Source organism: Stigmatopora nigra, chromosome 8 (assembly GCF_051989575.1).
Source record: "Stigmatopora nigra isolate UIUO_SnigA chromosome 8, RoL_Snig_1.1, whole genome shotgun sequence".
NCBI lineage: Eukaryota > Metazoa > Chordata > Actinopteri > Syngnathiformes > Syngnathidae > Stigmatopora > Stigmatopora nigra.
Window position 1 is genome coordinate 12,746,931 of NC_135515.1, and position 22,535 is coordinate 12,769,465.

The 22,535-nt window shown below is 38.5% G+C and overlaps 1 protein-coding gene across 10 annotated transcripts in view; it reads left to right on the top strand.

Annotated features, from left to right (window-relative positions):
* gria4a (glutamate receptor, ionotropic, AMPA 4a) overlaps nucleotides 1-22,535 on the top strand; it is a 117,444-nt gene that overhangs the window by 44,731 nt on the left and 50,178 nt on the right. For 9 of the 10 annotated variants that reach the window (XR_013327039.1, XR_013327038.1, XR_013327040.1 and 6 more), the window contains exons 4-10: nucleotides 3,006-3,058; nucleotides 3,245-3,376; nucleotides 7,776-7,829; nucleotides 8,522-8,680; nucleotides 12,930-13,097; nucleotides 13,349-13,453; nucleotides 14,660-14,770. Coding sequence is in view for 7 of the 10 variants with exons in the window: in XM_077721976.1 (XP_077578102.1) it covers nucleotides 3,006-3,058; nucleotides 3,245-3,376; nucleotides 7,776-7,829; nucleotides 8,522-8,680; nucleotides 12,930-13,097; nucleotides 13,349-13,453; nucleotides 14,660-14,770 (782 nt within the window). In the remaining 3 variants the exon portion in view is untranslated. Of the gene's footprint in view, nucleotides 1-3,005; nucleotides 3,059-3,244; nucleotides 3,377-7,775; nucleotides 7,830-8,521; nucleotides 8,681-12,929; nucleotides 13,098-13,348; nucleotides 13,454-14,659; nucleotides 14,771-18,503; nucleotides 18,869-22,535 lie in introns of those variants that run through there. The other variant, XM_077721983.1, reaches the window with a different exon arrangement.

A 22,535-nucleotide genomic window follows, 5' to 3' on the forward strand; every position in this document is an offset into this window, starting at 1 on the left:
GGGACTGATTTAAAACGGATTTGCGTGATGTTGATGTCTATTCATTGGGTCCACTACTGTATAGTATTCCTCAGATTGTGAACTGGAATAGGCTCAAACTCATCAATCACCATAAAAGAGATTGGTGAGTGGAAAAATGACTAGTCGGGTAAAAAAGTGTTATTATTATTATTTCACCAAAAAGAAAATAACATTTAATAGAATAATCCAGAGAAGAAAAACTCACACTTTGTAGGTTATTTTCAGTTCTGTGCAGTATTGGGTAACCAGTAGCTTTTTCTATTTACTAACTAAGTACTATGGCTACTAATTAACTAGAATATTTACTAACAGTTTACTTAGACTTTTTGCAGTAGGTTTGTTAAATCATGTTGCATTTGCTTAATCACTATATTTTCATACTGCTCCCACAAACCCTAAAAAAAAAAAGTTTTTTTCCAGTTTGGCATACAGACATTGGTGCATCCTCTTAGTAAATAGGATTTCTCATTTGTTAGTGAGCAAAACAATGTTAAAATCCACGCTGAAACTCGCAAGCAGAAGCCACATCCCTGTCTTCCCCTTGCCACTAAGAAAATGGCAGAAGACAGAAGACTGTCACTCAACTCAGCACAGAGAAAAAAAATGGCGAGCAGTGAGCGGTGGCCGCCATTTTTATCTGAAAATAAAACTTTCTGTGCACCCATGAGCCTCTGCCAGGGTGGATTTTTTATCAGTAATGCGAGCCCCGGGCAAAGTCACGGCAGACAACATCACCCTTGTCCGTAAATAGAGCCCTTTGGGCGGCGAGAATGCCTGGACGCCACCGCCGAGCACCATGAAAGTAGAGATTTAATTTAAGTTGTACTAAGAAAGCTCCCTGGACGGCTAATTGACGGCTGTGCATTGCGGAGGAGCAAAGTGGAAGTTTATTTTCCCCCCAAACTATGGAACGTGGTTTTAGAAATTGGCTAGAAACTTTCAACTTTGAAGCAAATTGTCCCAGAGATTGATGACAACACGGTCATAGTTATGGAATATGGCAATCGTCTTAACAATTTAATGTCCTTGAAAAAAGCATATTTGTACCAAAAATGAAACAGCGGTCACAACTCCCCATCAACCTCTGCCTTTTGCGCCGAAAATCCCGCTTTGAAAAGCTCCTCTACGGCGTCTCCAGAAGATTCCATTGATGATCTAATGCCTATATAATTTGATTAAAAAAGACTTGGACTAACCCTAACCCTAACCCAATACCTTTTTTATAATTTTCGGAAAATACTCCCAAAAAATGCCAAACTCAAAACCGAACATTTTCTTATCAAAGTTAAAGCGGCAACCATGGACATCACAGAAAAAAATCAGACATGTATTCTGCCTTCGAGCACTTGTGTGACATTGACCATCTGGAGCACCACGTTAGGACAGTCTACGTACTGAGAGGAAAATGTGCTAACCAGCAGGGTGCAGCAACTCCCACGGATCTCAATTAGTGATGTTTGATTAACCCATTGCTGCAAAGCATACAATGTGGGTAATGTGAGCCATTTTCGGATATTATACAAAGCCAAAATTAACTCGTCCTAAATCATTCACGTATAAAATAATAACTCATAAGGCAAAAAAAACGATCCACCATGTTCTGTTTTTTTTTTTAATTAAATTCCATAACACTTTCCATAACAGTTTCCCAACCACTGTGCATAGTGATAGTCAGGTTTGCTGCAGGAAGTTAAAGGTCATACATTGTGATATTCTGAGAGAGAAAATCTTGATATGACAAAAATTAAAATGTAACTAGTTTTGAGGTGGTACCCCGGCAACTTGAGTGGTTAGCACATGAGCCTCACCGTTCTGGGGTCCTGGGTTCAAATCCAGGTCAGACCACCTGCGTAGCGTTTGCAGGTTCTCCCTGGGACTGCATGGGTTGTCTCTGGGTACTCAGGTTTCCTCCCACACTCCAAAAACATTCATGGTAGGCTGATTTGACACTCTAAATTGCCCCTAGGTATGAGTGTGAGTAAAAAAAAAGTTGTAATGTTATGAGATTTTAGACTTTTATTCTGATTTTTGCGTTACGTGAACCAGAAGTTGTTGCGTTTTAAGGGCATCAACTTTTGGCGACGTAAAGTCTGTGTGAGCACAACATTGTTTCCGTTAAATGTTTAATTAAAAATAATAATTTTTAAAAGTAATATTGGGAAAAAACTCATGAAATTAAAATAAGTTTAAAAACCTAACATTACTTGTTTTTAGATCACGTGGGCCAGAAGTTGTTCGGGGTCCACAGGAATCCAAGTTTTTGGCAACATTCCTAGGTCTCTGTCAAAAAGAAACATTTTCGAACAATTTTTGCCGTTTATTTGATTCCTTGGGAATAAACTTTGATGAGAACGAGCTTATATTTTTAATATAAAAGACAAAATTTGAATTAATTCTCACCTGGTGTTTGCCCTGGGAATTTATCAATTCAAAAAGTCTGCCGCAGCTCCCAAAAAGTTGGGGAACTCTTTGTTTGATTTTTTTTTAAATTTACTTTTCTGTATGTAAATTTTGAGTGTGTTTATAGAACTGTGATTTTTTTAATTTAAAAAAAACTATGTAAAATCAGATTTCTTTGAATTTTTTTTTCTTGAATTACAATAGGAAAAAGGAAAGGTCTATTGAAATCTTGTGGTCCACAGGCTAATAATCTTTTGGCACATCATTAAGTCCTGATGTTTTGGTTTAGGGAGTATTTGTTTCTAAGGATGCAATGATAAATGCTTTACCCTCCACCTTGAAAGAAAAGACATCAGAGTATTCCTTCTTTAAATTTGATAGGATGATGAATCTGCTGTATTTTAATGCACACCTGCAAGCACTTTGCTGATATAGTCAATCTGCATACACACTGTGGTAATTGTGATGAAATTAAACATTTTCTGAACACATGGGAATATTAAGCATTAAGCGAAATATAATTGCTCCACATCTCAAGCAACTCACGCGACCATTTTTTGTTCTTACTTCTCTCACTTGTCTAGGTTATGCAATCCTGCAGGCGATCATGGAAAGAGCAGGACAAAATGGCTGGCAGGTAAGCAGTTGCAAAATGTACTGTTTAGAAGTAATTTATACTGGCATTGGGCCAAAATAAAATAGACGATGCAGGGTGTATGAAAATCTGCTTACTCGTCTATGTCCTTCATTTTCTCTGTAATCTTGTTATCAAATGGCATAAAATTTCCGTCAACCACCTAATTTGTACAACATTTCTACTCAGGTTAGTGCAATATGTGTGGAGAGCTTCAACGAGCCTGGATATCGACGACTTTTAGAGGACTTGGACCGACGTCAAGAGAGGAAATTCGTCATTGACTTGGAGCCAGAGAGACTACAGAGTATGCTGGAACAGGTAATGCCAATATTATTCACTATTCCATTTACATAAGAGATTATATATTGGCATTTCTTTTTTTTTTCATTTGTTCCCAATCTTAACATGTCCATTTAATTATTTCAATTACATTTGCAATGCTATTAGCAGCAATATGAATAATCAACTAAACATATTTGGGTTTTTTTTCCAACTGGTGTGCAATGCTTTCTTATTCTAGCTTAACAATACAATACCATCAACAAAATTTAGAGACTTCAGAATTAGGTTAGAGCGGTTTAATGCTTGAGATTTTGTTATTATTCACCTACAGCAAACCAGAAATGCCATTTGTCAACATGTTTTAATATAGAGCAAGCATTCTACTGTCACCTTAAAGTTAAAATGAATATTTCACTCACTAATGTACAACAATGTATTTAAAGTGGATTTAATGTAAATAAGACAATTACCAATCAATGTATCTGTGTAATGTAATAATAGTTTACCAGGCAAACCTTGCCACACAATATTGACAAATCTGGGACACCAACTCATTCTTGATGGGAATAAATTGTTATATGTGAGTTGAGAGTTATGTGTAATTTATCAATATGCCATTTTTTCCCGACTATATGGCGCATCACATTTATAGCCGCACTGTCAGTAACAAGTGCGATTTCTGTATTTAGATTTTCTCGTAACTCAAACGAATGTTTCCCATTGAAATGAACTAAAAACAAATTAATTGATTCCAAAAAAACACCAAAAACAGGTTATTGGATTGGAATTGTTTAATTTTCTTCTAATTTGCCATTTATTAACAAAGTATCAAATAACTAGTGGGTTAATAGTATACTAAAATGTAATAAATAGAACTAGAATTAGACAGATTTCACAGTGGAGAGAGAGACAGACAGAGAGAGGGGTGGTTTCTTTGCACAGCAACACGCTCGGAAAATAACAAATATAAATGAACTTGGATTACGATGCCGACACACTCAAAAATACATTAAATTGAACCTTACACTAAACTTAATTCTAATTTTGTTTTACATTTTTATACCTTTCATCTCCCGGCCAGATTGACTCTGTTTGCACCGCCTCCACCCTGAGTTTTAGATGCAACCTATCGATGGCAGTTTGCTATTGTATTCCCTTCCAAAAATTATGCACACAAATGTTCTCACAATAGGATAATGCACGACCACTTGCCAACGAGTACTATATATAACTTTTGTATTAGCGATCGACTCGCCATTCGCAATGAGTAACGGGGGAAAAATAAAACACTGAAAAAATGCATCGCTCCGCCCAGTGCTCGCAGAGACATTACAAGAAGGAGTTGCAAAACTTTAAAGATTAAAACTCATTTTTAAATGTGTATCGTACTCTATGTTCATTTAAGTTAAATTTAATCTTAATGGTATGTCACGAGTGCAGCCGTCTCTCCTCTCTCTCTCTCTCTCTCTCTCTCTCTCTCTCTCTCTCTCTCTCTCTCTCTCTCTCTCTCTCTCTCTCTCTCTCTCTCTCTCTCTCTCTCTCTATTGTCTGCGCCGGCTGTTTTTGTTGTTTTTTCGAGGGTTGGGGACTAATTAATTTGTATTTAATTCATTTCTATGGGAAAAATGTGTTTGAGAAAAATTGACATTCGAGCTCGGTCCCGGAACGCATTAAGCTCGTATCTCAAAGTATTTCTGGATAATGAAGCTGGACAAGGAAGTTAAACCAACAAACAGACAATTAAATAATTGATAAATAATAACAATACAAAATAAGTAAATGATCAATAAATAAGTAATAAATAAATAAGCAATCAAAACAACAACAACATCTTTGCATCATCCTATTGATTTTTTTCTTTTACTTACCAACATATTTGATTCACTGTTTGTACTTCTAACATGCTTTAACAAGAGTAACACAGAGCCCTGATACGTACTGTACTTTTAATGTGAATATGGCTAGTGTAAATGTGAACCATGTTTTACAAAAATAAACACACACAGTGTTGACATGCATGTAGTCATCGAGCTATAAACACAGAGGCAAATACACACAAGAATCTACATCACAGACAGGCAGACTGCTTTGTAATTGGGCTCTCTGGTGAGTGAACACACAGACGGTAATACCCACAAACACACATCAGTGTTTACAACAGACACAAACTTGTCTCACAATGGCCTCTACAATGCCTGTGTTGGCTAGTGTCCCTGCTCGGAAACACACTGCTCTGGTTGTCAGGATTTGCCAACTGCACTGGTGAATGTGGGTGTGTGGGTAGCTGCTGAAATCTGCAAGTTGAAGAAAGAACTGTCTGAATATTATGCAATCAAGGTTTCCTATGACATTAACACATTTTTTTAAATGAAACATAACCATGGTAATTTGAATAATAACGACATATCTTGCATAAGTGTACGCACAGTACAGCATTATTGTTTTTGTTTACTTAACAATTGTAAATAAGTTGGATACAAAAGTTATGTGCAGGTAGAATCAAGCTACAATAATGGACATTTAATGGAGTAATTGTTTGTTATTGTTGCTGAAATTCAGTCACCTTTTTATGCAGAGCTACACATTGATGTTTCTGCATTTTTTCACAGCATAGGTTACCAGATAGAATAGTATCTAAATGTTACTTTGAAGAATCTCAGTTATATATTAAATTTTCCCTTGGCATGCTCACTACCTGATAGTCAAACCAGTTTTCAACACAAAATATTTTCATTCATTTTTGAACCGCTTTATCCTCACTAGGGTAGCGGGGCGAGGGGGGTGCTGAAGACTATCCCAACTGACTTCGGCCAGAGGCCGTATCGGTGGCTAGCCAATCACAGGGCACAAGCTGACAAAACTATTCACATTCACACCCCATACCCAGTGACAATTTAGTCTCCAATCAGCCTACCATGCATTTCTTTGGAATTTGAGAGGAAACCGGAATACCTGGAGAAAAGCCACGCAGGCGAACATGCAAACTCCACCCAGGTGGACTGACTCCAGAGCTATGGGGCAGATGTGCTAACCACTCATGATGCCAGGCCGCCACAAAATGTTTTAATTTTTTTTTTTTTTTAATAGTAGAAAGTTTGCATGATATTTGACATTATTCTCAAAATACTTGCTGCTAAAAAAGAAATAAAAAGAAATCAAACAAAGTATTACCTCAATTTACCAGTCACGGCAGAACTCTTCCCGTGTCATGGAGGAGGACGACAGTCAGGCTACGCCATCTTCCCGGAGGAGGAAGGAATGGCTCAACGCTAGAACCCCCGAGTCGGCTAGCCCTTCGCCAGATCCTCTCCCTGCCTTTTGCTCACCGGTCCAGGTTCAGGCTCCCCGCTCGCTGGGACAGACTCCTTTACCCCCATAATCATGCACCCATATTGACGACATGTGCTCGGGCTCCCGCGCCGACGCCGCGTGCTCGGGCTCCTGTGTCGACACTGCGTGCCGGAGAGGGCCGTGCCGATGCCGCGTGCCCTAGCGCCAGTGCTGACGCCGCATGCTCGAGCATGCTCCCAGACAGTGGCCATGATCGTTGCGACCAATAATGTTCATAGGACGAGGCATCCGGCGTGCCCTCACGCTCACAGGACGGGGCTGCCGGCGAGCCTTCACGCTCACAGGACGGGGCTGCCGGCGAGCCTTAGAGCAACTAGGAAGGGAGGCTTGCGGGCCTTCAAGTGACCAGGATTGGGGGCCGGCGGCCCTTCAAGCGACCATGATGGGGCGGCCGGCATCTCTTCAAGCGACCAGGACTGGGCAACCGGCGAACCTTCAAGCGACCAGGACTGGGCAACTGGCGAACCTTCAAGCCACCAGGGCGGGGCGGCTCTTCAAGCGACCAGGACAGGGCGGCCGGCAACCCCTCATATGTCCAGCCGTGACCCGTCACCTGTTCTGTGTAAGGCGGTCGGCAACCTTTCTTGTGTTCAGGACTCCGTTCAGAGCGAGGCGCGTGGCCACTTTATCAGGGACCAAACCGGCCAGCTTGAAGACTTCTCAGGGCCTGGACCGGCCAGCCCTGTCTATTTTTACCCTGTGTGTTAGTCTGATTTGTTTGCATCAAATCAGGTTGCCCTGCCATGTTTCTCGTTTCCCCTTGTCTTCTGTCAGGTTTGATTTTGTTATTTGATTTTGAAGTATTTGTTGTTTTCTAAAGATTCCTGCCTTAAGTATTAAAGTTTTGTTAGAGCACTCCACGCACTCGTCCATTCCCTGCTTCCCTCCATTTGGGTCCAACTTTGTTTCACAACCGAGCTTATTGTAACAGTGAGTTTTCATAGGAGTACTTTACTATGTTTTGCACACAGAAGGTGTAGTGCAACATTTAACAGCATATTTTCTCAACCAGAATTATTTTGCCAAGCATTTTCGAGAATTTTTAAAATTGTTACTGATTGCATTTTTGTTAATCTTTCTTCAGGCCGTCAGTGTGGGAAAACACATAAAAGGCTACCACTACATCATAGCAAACATGGTAAGACATCTTAAATCCCTTGCTGGCATTATATCAGGGGTGAGCAAAGCACTCCTTGAGGGCCACTGTGGATGCAGGTTCAAACCGATACGGCACAGTCACTTTAGCCAAAGATATGTCTGCAGAAAACCAGAAGCACCTGACTGCAATCCACTGATTGCACTTTCAGGGTAACAGAAATCCACACCCACTGCCACTTTTTATGGTATAGCTTGCCCACCCCTGCATTATACTGTACTTGCATCATGTTTTTCGTTTGCAATATATTGTCGGTGGGAGATCAATGGCCTAAACAGATGTCCTTGTCAATATTGATTCATAATATGCTGCATTTTATCTCTTTGACAAGTCAATTCAACAGGCCTGATTTGATCTCTCAGTCATTCCTGCTAGGACTATGAACAGGTCAAGCAGGAAAATCCTCCCAGCACTTTTACCAATTACTTTTCATCAGTCATGGATCATGCAGACATGTTTCTACCTTTTACTCCACCTCATTTCATCTCTTTACTGCACAGAATTGCTCTGCGTGAAATAGTGTGAAGAAGCAATAGAGGCACCATATTAATTAAGGATAATAGTGTCAATCATCTGTGAGAGAGTGATAACTATGATTAGCTGGCACAAGAGCTCTTATATTACTCAGGGAATGGATCATAATGTCTTCCCTGTTTTATTCTCCTCCGTTGCAGGGGTTTAAAGACATTTCTCTAGAAAGGTTCATGCACGGTGGCGCCAACGTGACTGGTTTTCAGCTTGTGGACTACAGCAAGTCCCTTGTTATTAAACTGATGCAGCGATGGAACAAACTAGATCAGAGAGAATATCCCGGATCAGAAAGCCCACCCAAGGTAAGAAATATTTCACCCTCTACAAAATAGAAATACGTGGCTATTACAACAGCAACCTCCTACTCAGACTTACAGTTGTGGTCAAAATTTATATACATTTGTGAAGAACATAATGTCATGGCTCTCTTGAGTTTCCAGTTATTTCTACAACTCTAATTTTTCTCTGAGAGAGTGATTGGAACAGATACTTCGTTGTCACAAAAAAAATAATTCACGAAGTTTGGTTCTTTTATGACTTTATTATGGGTTAACAGAAAAGTGACCAAATCTGCTGTGTCAAAAATACAACTATAGCAGCGCAAATATTTAGTAACATGTCCCTTGGCCATTTTCACTTCAATTGGGCGCTTTTGGTAGCCATCCAATGAATATTTGACCACTCCTCTTCACAGAATTGGTGGCGTTCAGTTAAATTTGATGGCTTTCTGATATGGACTTGTTTCTTCAGCAGTTCTCAATGGGGTTTAAGTCAGGACTTTGGGAAGGCCACCTGAAAACCTTAATTCTGGCTTGATTTATCCATTGCATTACCACTTTTGATGTGTGTTTGGGTTCATTGTCCTGTTGGAACACAAACTGTGCCCAAGACCCAATCTTGCCGTTGATTACTTAGGTTATCTTTAATTTTGAAGGAATTTGAAGGTAATCCTCCTTCTTCATTGTCTCATATACTCTCTGTAAAGCACCAGTTCCATTAGCAGCAAAACAGCCCCACAGCATAATAATACCACCATCGTGCTTGACGGCAGGCATGGTGTACTTGGGGTTAAAGGCCTCACCTTTTCTCCTCCAAACATATTGCTGGGCATTGTGGCCAAACAGCTCGATTTTTGTTTCATCTGAGTACATCATGACTACTTGTCATGGCTTTTACAGAGTGGTCATGACAGAAACAAGTTAAAGAATGTGAACTTTGCATCAAAAGTTGCATAAATCATATATAATGTTGTCGTGATGCAACTTTTCATGACAATAATTCAAAAAGTGACATAATTTATTGGATGACATCTATGTCATATCAATTCATTAATATTAATGATAGTGCCATGTGATAATTGTGAATCTTATGACACTTTATCAATCCATAGTCAAATATAGTGTTATGTTGTACAAAAAACAATATGGCGTGATGATATTGAGGCTTTTTTCCTAAATCAGACTTTTGAAAGAATGTCCTACACATTGACTTTGTTTGTGCATTTTTCAATTCAAACAACAGCAGGAATAATCTCAAGTAGGAGCTTAATCAATGTAAACAGAGAGGTTTTGCTGCAGATTCTATTTCTTTTTCAATTGATCCCAGCTTTTTCTCCTTCTTTGTCTTGCAAATTATCTGCAAAAGCACATTCATTTCTCTTATGAGTCAATTAACAGTTATATAAATTCAACTTTCCTTTTTATTTTTAATAAGTGTCCTCTATCTTTCCTTTTAACATTTATTGAGTTGTGAATTAAAGTCATACATCTGTTTTTTTTTTTTTGTTACCATGCACTTCATGTTCAGTTATCCACATTATCCTGGTACTAATCCCGAGCAATCAAGGTCTTTGTCCCACTTTGGCTGACGTTCAAACTATTTTATAGTCCTCCTGAAAATAACCACATATTTACAAATGCAAAGTAATGGCTCTAATGAGATGACAAGTTATATTTGACTTGAGTCCATATTGATGATGATATTCTTCATTATTGGCATCTGATTGTTCCGCCAAACTGTGGCGTTAATTGGCTCATCATCATTCTCGGATTCAGCGGATGAATCCTTATTAGCTGTATTAATGACCTTCAGTTTGCACATTCAGTATCATAATGAAGATGTCGTTATGTATGGCTTTGATGAATAGACATACCCAACATGTGTACGATGGACAAAATATAAATACATGCTGGAATTTTTTGCACACTTACAAAGTGCCATTCTTCATTGGTAGAATTGTTACATAATTTAATGAGCTGCCTTTATTCAAGGATTATTTTCATATTATTACTGTTTGAAAAAATATTTTATTTTACAATAAAATATTCTCAAGCCTTTTATTTAAGTATAAATGAAAAAATAATAGCCATCATAAAACATATTTGCGTAATAATAGAGGTTATTAATACATGCAGACTTAATTTATTGTAATCTAAGAGTCATTGTAATTTTGTCAGCATACCATAGAAACCTCTGGCAAATATCTAAAAACCCTGCAGGAACAGACTTTGTGAAAATCTAACATTTGTGTCATTCTCAAAGCTTTTTGCCATGACTGTACATGTGGATGGCCATTACCATCCATGGGAAAAATAGTTGCCATTTCAAAATTAGTATTGTATGAATCCATATCCCTAATCAGTGTATATTTACAGATTTTTAAAAATTAATTCATATCAATTTCTCATCTTATTGCAGATATCAGACCAATGTATGAGCTCTGTATTTTTTTTAGAGTGCAACAGACCTTACCCATCTCTAATGCTCTTTGGTAGTACTAAGAAAGGATTTGATGGAGATGTACATAATAATTTTGAATAAATACATATTTATTTTGTAAATCTTCAAAGAAACCACCTTCTCTCATATGATTTTACATAATTTAACCCTTTCAATGAATTTTTCTACACGATTGTGCTTCATAAAGATTAGTTGCTATTTGAGAATTGACACCATCCTTCATTTGTAATGTGTAATAGTCACATGTCCATCCCCACCTGTACTTAAATACACAAATATTCAAACAACCTTCAACTTTGTACCTTTGTTGCTTCACATCTGCAACACATTTTTTATAGAGTGAATTAGAAATTGATTCAAATTATGACTAAATAAGTCTTGTAGAGTTACAGTAATATGAGTGCCTCCAGATACAAAAAAAATATCCAAGGTCTGGCTGCCCTTCCAGCTAAACAATGACTGTTCAGCACGATTGCAACTCCTTCAAAACTTAGGCATCAACCTCTGTCTACAAGTTCCGGTTTCCCCAAAACATTTTTTTCTATCATAAATGTATTTCAAACAAAAAGGATTAAAACCTACTAGTACCGCTTTGCCACAAAAGAATAAGGTTGCCTGCTCACCGCTAGGGCTCATGCTTTGTTGGTTTGAATCTTGTGCCTCCCAAAAAATGGTTTTGTTTTCCATCAAGAAGGAGCCACGTTGGAGCCACGTTGGAGCCATATTTTGCGTCATCGTAAAACAATAGTAATGTAGTTACATGAGCAGTGGATAGTGGTGTAATTTATTTTCTCCTATGACTGGTACCATACTTTGTGCTCCAAAAATGCCCATAAATGCCTCCAAGCAGAATGGACCGGTAGGGTAGGGCCAGTCATTCAACCTATAGAGCCACCATCTGGGCAATTTATAGGCCATCAGCCACGAGCCTCTACATTTATAAGAAAGCAAAATGGGGAAGAAAGCTTAACTTTGAAGACAACATACAATAAAAATACAATACGTAATAGTATGCAATAGGTAAAGTGCCTTGCGAAAGTATTTGGCCCCATTGAAATGATCATCTTTTCACCATAATCTAGGCTTCAAACATGAAGATATAAATTTTTTTTTATGAAGAATCAACAAATGGGCGGCCCGGCGCATGAGTGGTTAGTGCTTTGACCTCAGAGTTCTGGGTTCCTAAGTACAAATCCTGGTCGGTCCACCTGTGTGGAGTTTAGTACATGTAGTAGATCGCTGAGGTACTATTGTTAGATCACATGACTGTAAGATTTGATCCAGGGATTGGATTCGGAGTATTTTATTTGGGACGTGAACGCGGAAACAGCGCCATCGCCAGTCCAAGCACGATTACTATCTGCCTACACTATTTTGAATCCTGGTTGCATCAGGTATATCACCAGCATACATAACTGGTCAGCATTGTCAGGGACCCCGGGTAAATCGCGTAAAGTTGGCTCCTTGAAAAGTAGATCTTTGAGCAAAAAGGTTTGAGCACCCCTGCTTTAGATGAAAGGTCTAAAGCAGACCCGGGCAATCCGGTCCTCGAGGGCCACTGTGGGTGCAGGTTTTTGTTCCAACTGATCCAGCATAGACAGTTTAACAAATTAGATTTCTGCTGAAATAAGAAGCACCTGACTGCAATCCAATGATTGCACTTCTAACATACCAGATTGGTGGAAATGTTTCCTCTTATGGGTTGGAACGAAAACCTGCCACAATTGCGGCTCTTTGTGGAATAAATTGCCCAGGTCTGATCTAAAGCAATTGTAATACATCAATTTCCTTTTTTTCTCATCCGATCTTTAGTATATTTCATCTTTAACGTATGATGGTGTGCTTGTGATGGCGGAAGCCTTCCGCACACTTCGTCGTCAGAAAATTGATATAAGTCGACGTGGAAATGCTGGAGACTGCTTGGCCAATCCTGCGGCCCCCTGGAATCAAGGAATAGATATGGAACGGGCACTTAAACAGGTACTTAGTTAAGTCGTTGGGGGGTTCTTTTACTGATTGAAATGGTACTATGCCTTTTTCCTCATAGTATTTGCTAAATGTTTTTTTCTAAAAGTGCATTTATTTCTCTCTATGTACAATAATGTAAAATCTCAGCTCTTTGAATACGGACTGTTTTATTAACCACCACTAAATAATGTGAAGAAATTCTACACTAGTGCATTGTCTAATTTGACTTTCTAGCTCTGCAATTTTTTTTTCTAAATATCCAGGTGCGCATTCAGGGCTTGACTGGCAATGTACAATTTGATCATTTTGGCCGAAGAATTAACTACACCATGGATGTGTTTGAGCTCAAGAGCAATGGACCGCGCAAGGTAGGCTTCTTTAATAGTAAGAAAATTAACTATTTATTTATTTATATATTTATTTGTAAACAGCTTCATAGTATGAGATGACTCTTGGCATCGGTGGCAAACAAGTTAGACAGAGCCAGAATTTTAAAGTGTGATATACACCACAACCTATGTTAGAAGCAGCATCACAAATTCTATCTGACAAATAAATGTTTTAAAATATATTTTATTATTTGTTTTTAAAGGGCCCTGGTGAATTTGTGTGTGTTTCAAGGGAGAATAAAAATAAGAGAAACATGAAACGAGGCAAAGAGCCACAGTATATACAAAATATAAGAAACAAACAGCCGCATTCATTTTGGCCGGGAGCCACATTTTCGCCACTCCTGGCTTCTGGTGTTAGAGAAAAGTAAAAGAGAAGTAGCAGGGATTAACAAAAAAAAAATGAAAAATGTTGATGTTCTCTCTAACAAAAGTCAAAATTTCAAATCTGGCAAGCATTCAAGGTCACACTTGGCAAAGAACAAAATTGAAAATTCACCCATGCTGTGTTGACAATGTTGACAAGTAATTGGATACTTTGCATGTTATCTCTTGGCCTTTAAAATTTATTTATTTTATTGCATTGCACATTTTTTTGCCTTTTGGACCTGGAAAAAAATCTGATTTTGATTCCCTGCCCCTCTAGGAGAAAGTTGCATTTTCAAACACAATTAGAAACATATTTCAATCAATTATTTCAAATGTTTGGCACATCAATATATTAAGATACCAGTGGATATTCAACTCGAGATTAATATCCAGTCAATAAAACTTACAGAACATACAAGGAATAAAATGTGCTGTTCCCAAACATGATTTAACTGTGTCCCTGAAAATGTGAACATTTTCTGGCATGCCATTTTTTACATAGCACAGCAAGATATTCTTTATAGTTTAGTGTTTGTCTCATTCATCATTATTTTAACTTTTGTTTTCAAAGGTGTTGAGCACTAATATATATATATATATATATATATATATATATATATATATATATATATATATATATATATATATATATATATATATATATATATATATATATATATATATATATATATATATATATATATATATATATATATATATATATATATATATATATATATATATATATATATATATATATATATAAACAGACTAATTGACTGATTTCTTTTTTGTTACTCTTCTCCATTCGTTCAGATTGGTTACTGGAATGACATCGATAAACTTGTCTTGGTGCAGAATGAAAATTCTTTGTCCAATGACAGCTCTGCAATGGAGAACCGCACTGTAATTGTGACAACAATCATGGTAATGTTCTAACTAACTGTTTTTACTTCCTACGTATAAGGCTGCTATTTTTTTTCCGTGTGGTGGGTCAGTGTCCATGTATCTAGTATTTCTATTGTTTTTTGTAACCAACCTATCATATCTACAGTTTGCCTTACTTTGTAATACTATACTACACAATAATGGCAATGGAATATTTGCTTGAATAGCTGTATTTACAATGCCTAAATCCAATTGAACAAAAACCCAATTTCACTCTATTTGAATCCAATGAAACACGTAATCAATGTGCATCCACATATCTCAAAAATGTACACAGCACAACTGTTCATACATAATGGCAGTATAACCAAAGTGAAGAACCATTAAAATAATAAGGCTGTATTCAGTTTTATTGTCACGAGATGACCTCCCTAAACTCAAACACACTTTTCAAGTTGTTATACTGAGGTTAACCTTAGGGTCTCTGACTACCAGAGCTTACTGACTACCATCTATAATTATTTTTGTAACAGAGTTTCATGACTTACGTCCCGACGGCTTGAGTGGTTCACACGTCAACCTCACAACTTTGGGGTCCTGGGTTCACATCCAGGTCAGTCCACCTTTGTGGAGTTTGCATGTTCTCCCTGGGCCTGCGTGGGTTTTCTCCAGGTACTCCATTTTCCTCCCACATTCCCAAAACATACATGGTAGGTTGATTGGACACTCTAAATTGCCCGCAGGTAAGAGTGTGAGTGAATGGTCTCCTCGTGCCCTGTGATCATCTGGCCACCGATTCGGGGTGTCCCCCGCCTCTGGCCCGAAGTAAGCTGCGATAGGCTCCAGCACCCCCGCGACCCTAGTGTGGATAAAGCGGTTTAGAAAAAGTATAATGACCTACAGCCCTCTAATATACTGTACCATATTGCTCCTGCTCACTTACGCTATATAGTCTGACATGTCACATCTGAATTTTACCTGTATAATTTACAAACTATAAATAATAAAAATTAGCACATAATAAAAAATAATCTCCTGTAAAGATGAAATATCTGCTGACATAAACCTCTCAAATAAATTGTCCCTCCACATTTGTTGTTCCTTAATTAAAATAACAGAATATACATTTTTACAATTTAGTCACTTGAATTATGTGGTCTAAATCCAGTTTAATAGAGGGTGACGAGAGTACATGTCCTGCAGCAAATTTGTATTCATGCCTCAGAAAACTCAGAACAAATTTAAGTGGACCCTCTAAGCATGGCCACAAGGGAGTGATACTTGATTATACTAATGTCTCATTAATAGGCAAATCTTAAACTCATCTCCAATCGCCATTTAGATGTGACCTCGATTTGGTCTCTTCTAATGATTTTTTACATGCCACCTCACTGAAAATTAAGTAATAATGCCACAGTGTCAATCTAAGAAAAAGGATAGCGGCGAGTGTTTGTGTAAGTAATTTTACATCATCCACCTGTGACCAATTTAAAGTGACCACTCTTTCCACTAAATAACTCCTGTTCAATTTGTCAAAATTAAATGCAAGGGAATGCAACTCTAAAGTCTCTCTAATTTCGGTGCATTGGATGTTACTCTTGAATGACAAAAGTTAAAGCTGACAATCACATACAAATGAAAGATAAAAAGTTGTTTATTTTGATTGATACTGTGAGAGATTTAATCACCCAGGAACGTCTATTATTTTAGTTGTGGTTGCAGTAATATAAAATTGCATAAGATCAGAATGACAGGTGTTGAATATTTTGCCGTCATGATTTAACATAACATAAAACAAGGCTATTTACAATTCCCTCTGTGAATGTCAAGTAGGCCATTCTGCTAATGTGAGTGTTCCAAGATCTCCTCTGAACCATGACGATTTTCTCGTAGAACGGTGAGGAGTATTTGATGCCACCCGATCACTTTCACAAATGTTTGATATTCACCTGAATCGGCCAGGATCAGAACCGAGCAGAGGGTGACTGGGAAAAAGCGCTTGTCCATGCTAAGTAGCGGTTGTCACTAATCAGATTAGTTGTAACCATTGCCTGTAGAAACGATGGTCCTGGGATTCGTTTTTTTCTCAGCGTGCTGACTGTGCAACCTACCATTTTTCTTTGTGCGTGTTTTCGAATAAGTTTGAGGCATATTTGATTGGTTTATAACGCGTGAGTGGACACCGAGCACTTGGAAATAAAAAGGAATGAAACTCCCCATATTATTAAAAAACAATTCAACAATTAACTTCTGCTCTGTCATACTGAACATGAGTCATTTTGCCCCCATGTTTTCGACATCAGCATCACACAACATCGTAATTGTATTGTATATTTTTATGTTTGAGCCCGAAGTAATTTGGTTCTAATTTTGTTTGTGTACATTTCCTCGGTACACTGGATTTTATTTCAATAATGTAGTGTGTCCATATTGAAATTCATTCATTCATTTTTTTCCTTATGGCTTATCCTCACAAGCGTTGTGGCGAGTCTGGAGTCTATCCCAGCTAACTTTTAGCTCCAGGCAATTGACACCCTGAATTGGGAGAACATGCAAAGTCCACACAGTGAGGACCCACCTGGGATCGTCCCCTCAACCCTAGAAATGTGGCACTGATCAGTTAGTATGCCAAGCTAGTTGATTTCAATGTGAAGATTATTCTGTTGTGTAAAATTAAACTAAAGGCCAATCTACACTCTTTGAATTACATGTTTTCTTTTACTATCAAAAGTGGTTGCTTTTCTGTTGAAATGTCCACTTCTGTAAACTGAGTGGGAAGACAATATAGAAGGACTACATCTGAGACTGAAGTTTTGAATAGCTATAGAGTTATTATTGAAATGCAAAAAAAAATCGTCTGTTTATTGTTTCTGTTGCAATGTATTTATTTATATTTATTTTGCAATCTATATGATTGCGTTGTATCCACAATGTTGCAACTCTTATTTTATTCTGCTTTGCACAACTACACAAACTCTTCAATACCAATTTAATACAAAGATTCCACTGTTTTAACAACTAGCGATTTAACAAACAACTCAGTTGTTCTGCTTGGATTTGTGCAGTGAGATTAGCATGGGTCTCAGTGGACGTGACACTAACACTAATAGTCCAGTGTAACGCAAAATATTCATTCTAACTTTGCGTCAGCACATCTAAACAGAAACCTGCCAGGCTGCATTTACTATTTGGCAGCTATAAATGTTAAAAAAAAACAAGGTCAGTTGTATTGACAGGTCACCGAAGCTGAGCAAGTGCGTGTATCGGTTATGGTGTTGTAAAACTGCACTGCCCCCGACTGCATGGCATGAGTACTACATCGTTTTTTTTTATGAAGATTTGTGGTGTCGTGCATATGAAAACTTCTAATTGGTCGTTTTCTGTTTATTTGGTCGGCGTGTCACTGTGCAAACAAGCCCTTAGTGAGGATCATAAACCATGCATTTTCATAGAGGTCTTGAGTTATGCAGAATACTCTAGATACCAAATTGTCTGGTGGGTGTGAACTGTTACTGTATTTTACTATAATTTGTCTCAGTCTTTCAGAATGTTGTCTAAAAAGCTTTGCAAGGGCAGGGAACACAGTTTAGTCTTTTCAATGTCTTTCCATTTCCTCCCCAAATACGTCTGTTCCTCTTTTCTTCCCTGACTCCACTTGTCCCATTGTTTTTTTCATCATGATTCCTCCCATGACTCCTCCATACCTCTCTGTGGATGGATACCTAAACAGACACTGGCTAACTTTAGCTCAGCCACCTCCTCCTCTTTGCAGCCTCTGGTGAAAAAGAAGCCTCACCTGCGACTCTGAAGACACAGCAGCTCACTTCAACTCACCTCCCTGTCTCTGGCCTTTCAAGAGAGAAACAAGACTATAATAGACTGAGCATCTCAAAAACTCTTCATTTAAGTTGTGTATTTTTTTTCATTGGCATGTATTTTGCCATTCATTTTGGGTCAACTGGCCTTCAATGAACAGTATTCCATAACCTAGAACCGGTGTCAAAGTGGCGGCCCGGGGGCCAAATCTGGCCCGCCGCATCATATTGTGCGGCCTGGGAAAGTAAATCATGAGTGCCAACTTTCTGTTTTAGGATCAAATTAAAATGAAGAGTATAGATGTATATTATATTTCCTGATTTTCCCCCTTTTAAATCAATAATTGTAATTTTTTAATCAATTTTTTGTGGTTTTAGTTTTGTAAAATCTACAAATATATATAAAAAATCTAAAATAAACGTTGTTTTAGATCTAGAAAAAACTAAGTATTCACTTTAATCCAGTTCTTTTAATCCATTTATATAAAAAAAAACCTAAATATTTTATCTAAAATGGTATGGGCCACATGACATCAAGTTAAAGCGGCCCGCGAACCAACCCGATTCTGACACCCTTGCCCTAGAAAGTATTACAGTATTCTGTAATGTGCTGGCCATTATAAGCACAGTACAACAATAATTTTGACTGTGGAGTACCATTATAAGCACAGTACAACAATAATTTTGACTGTGGAGACCATTCAGTCACATTGCAGTTTAAATTTTGAAAATTTTGATGAAGTTATAGGCATTTTTCCCCAATCTTTGACGTATCAATGGCAAGGAGTCTGCCTGTAAACAAACAGATGTAGAAAGGAAATATGAAGCATCGTATTTTGTTCTCACTTTTGGTTCATGAAGCATTTGGCAGTGGTGTGAACTACAGTTTTGCACTCAACTATTTACAGTGCAAAGTAATTGATATGGCAGCAAAAGAAACAAAAACAGTCAAATACAGCCGAAAATAATCTCATTTTCTGAATCTCTTAGTCCACACTAGGATTGCGGGGGGTGCTGGAGCCTATCCCAGCTGACTTCAGGCCAGAGGCAGGGGACACCCTGAATTGGTGGCCAGCCAATTGCAGGACACAAGGAGAGAAACAACCATTCACGCTCACACTCCTGCCTCGGGGCAATTTAGAGCGTCCAATCACCCTGCCATGCATGTTTTTGGAACGTGGGAGCAAATCGGAGGTTCCAGAGAAAACCAGGCCCGGGGTGAACATGCAAACTCCACACAGGTGGTCCGACCTGGATTTGAACCCAGATCTCCCACTCTGAGGCCGACGTGCTAAACAGTCATTCACCAGGTTACCCCAATAAAAATAAACAAAATTGTGGGGCGGCCTAGTGCTAAAATTGGTTAGTGCGTCTGACCAATAGTTATGAGATTGAGGATTTGACCCCAGTTCTGGACTTTCCTGGGGGGAGTTTGCATATTCTACTCGGACTCCGTAAACTCATTACAGGACTAAACATATTTGGATTCCAAGTTATGTATATTTTAGTGGTAGGCGGGTCTTCTAGAATATCATGAACCCGAAGGCTCTCCATTCTCGTCAGATCAAAGTATTTTTCTATAATACTTACAAAGCGTGATTTATGGGTCTATGAGTGTGTATGTATGTGTGTATGTTAAGATTCTCTCGCTACGTTTGTCCAAACTGTGAAACTTAGAGAGTTGAAATTTTGTATGGTGGCCAGAAACAGCTGTCGGATCCTTATAGATGTGATTTGAACTTATTCACCTTCTCTATGTGTGTAAACCCAACTTATATTTGTTACAGCTGAAAGAGCTGATGTATGAATCGTTGTTTACATGATGTACCATATACGCACCGCATGGCTGATTGGTCTGCCAGCGAGTTTCTTGGTGCTCCCTGGGAAACACTTTTTTCTGACGTGACGGGAGTTATAAAACATCCACCCATCCATAAATCACGGTTTATATATTCTCTAATCTAAAGCGTGATGTACGAAGGGATGTGTGTGTGTGTCTGTGTGTGTGTCAGTGTGTGTGTGTCTGTGTATGTCAGTGTGTGTGCGTGTGTGTACCTAGAAACTCGCTGGCGGAAAATTTGTAAATGACGTGGAAAGGCGTCTTGGGTCAGCGCATCTAGCACCACCGTGTCTCGCCGAGTCTTTCCGTCACGACAGGGAAAAAAAGGGTTTCGGGGAGTAGGAATAGATAAAGTGTGATTTATGGATGCGTGGATGTTTTATGTTATCATTCTCACGCTACTTTTGTCCAAACCCTGCATCATAGAGAGTTGACATTATGGTGGCCAGAAACGGCTGTTGGATCAAGCCCATGCATCATAGAGCGTTGACATTAGGATGACCAGAAACGGCTGCCGAATCCTAATAGACAAGTCATTGCATTTCTTTACCTTCTCTTAGTGTGTAAACTCAAGCTTTGTGCATTTGCAAGTATTATTGATGAGCCTGCCTGACCTGAAATATGTTAGCTTGCTGCTCTTTTGTGGTGGTTTAAGTTAGTTGCATGAACTACGCAACAGCACCACTATTTTGTGAGTATTTATTTTTGTCATATTTTCACTTTAGTTCACATTGTTTTACCAAATATAACACCCAAACATTGCTTAAATAGGTAACATTTGTCAGCCTTTCTTTTGAAATGAAACGTCACTTTCCATACTTATTCCTATAAGGAATACTCCTGCTTCTGTATATATTATACATTCCTTTTTTCACACTTTACATAAGTTACTGTCATTTTCACCAATTATGCCAAAAAAAGAGTTCCCATTTCGGATCGTGTTGGGAAAGGCGTAAACAAGTGAAGCGCAACAAGATGGCATCCAAATCGTCTGCATCCCAAAATGTTGGCGAGGCTTCTACCTCAGCGGGAGCTCAAGATTCTGAATAATCTTATGCCTTCAGAAGGGGTGGCAAGGGTTCCACCTCGGCAGGAGCTCAAGATTCTGCATCTATATCATTGTTACATAGCCCCGACCATGCTCAGATGGCTAACACTGAGAGTGTGGACTTAGTAGGGGTAATATCAGCTACGGGGCACGCAGAAAATAGGGAGGTTCGCATGGCCAGGTGTAAGCACAAGTCTTCGGCTACTTCAGCTACTGGGGCTGGTCAGACTTGCGCTCAGCGTAGAAGTGGTCAGCGAAGATCCGCTAAGGCTCTGGCAGCTGATCGGCCTGATGAGACTGAGGAACTGCATGCTATTCGCATTGGCTGAATGGCTTGTAATTGACAAGGTAGCATCACGTATAAGGTGCCATCATTTGTTAATTTGACAGACGCCTTATGTTTCCACTGTACTCGTCCTTCATCTTCATTTCTGAGCTCCATAGATTTTGTAAATCTACTCAATCATGCCTGCAGGGTCCACTTCCCTGCAATGAATTTCACTTTTTCTTAGAGGAGCTTTGAAGGTCCAGCATTACACCCAGACAAAATTGCTTTGTTGGGTTCTGAATTAAACCGTAAAGTAATTTTGATGTTTATAATACTTCACGTAATGATTTTTTCTGCAATTATCATAAAACCCTCTTAAATTAGTCATCAGTGCAACACCAAAGCTCACATTTTACACACCTGAAAATACTCAGTGACACATAAGTCCAATTATATGTTTTTTATATTAATATATTTAACCTTATCCTTATGAATTTATGATTATTGCATGCACATATTAGGAAGCAACTGAATAAAAAACAGTACTTGGTAGAAAATACCATAAAGCATACATGAATCTTGCAAATTGCACAAAATTGAAAGTAAAAAAGAATAGAATAGAATAGTATGTATTCATCTGTGGATGTGTGCGCACTAGCCACTAGAGCAGGGTTGGGCAAACTATTCCACAAAAGGCCGTAGTGGGTGTGGGTTTTCATTCCAACACATTGAGAGGGCATCTTTTCACCAATCTGGTGGCCTACAAGTGCAATCAGTGGATTGCAGTCAGGTGTTTCTTGTTTTCTGCAGAAATCTCATTGGCTAAAATGTCT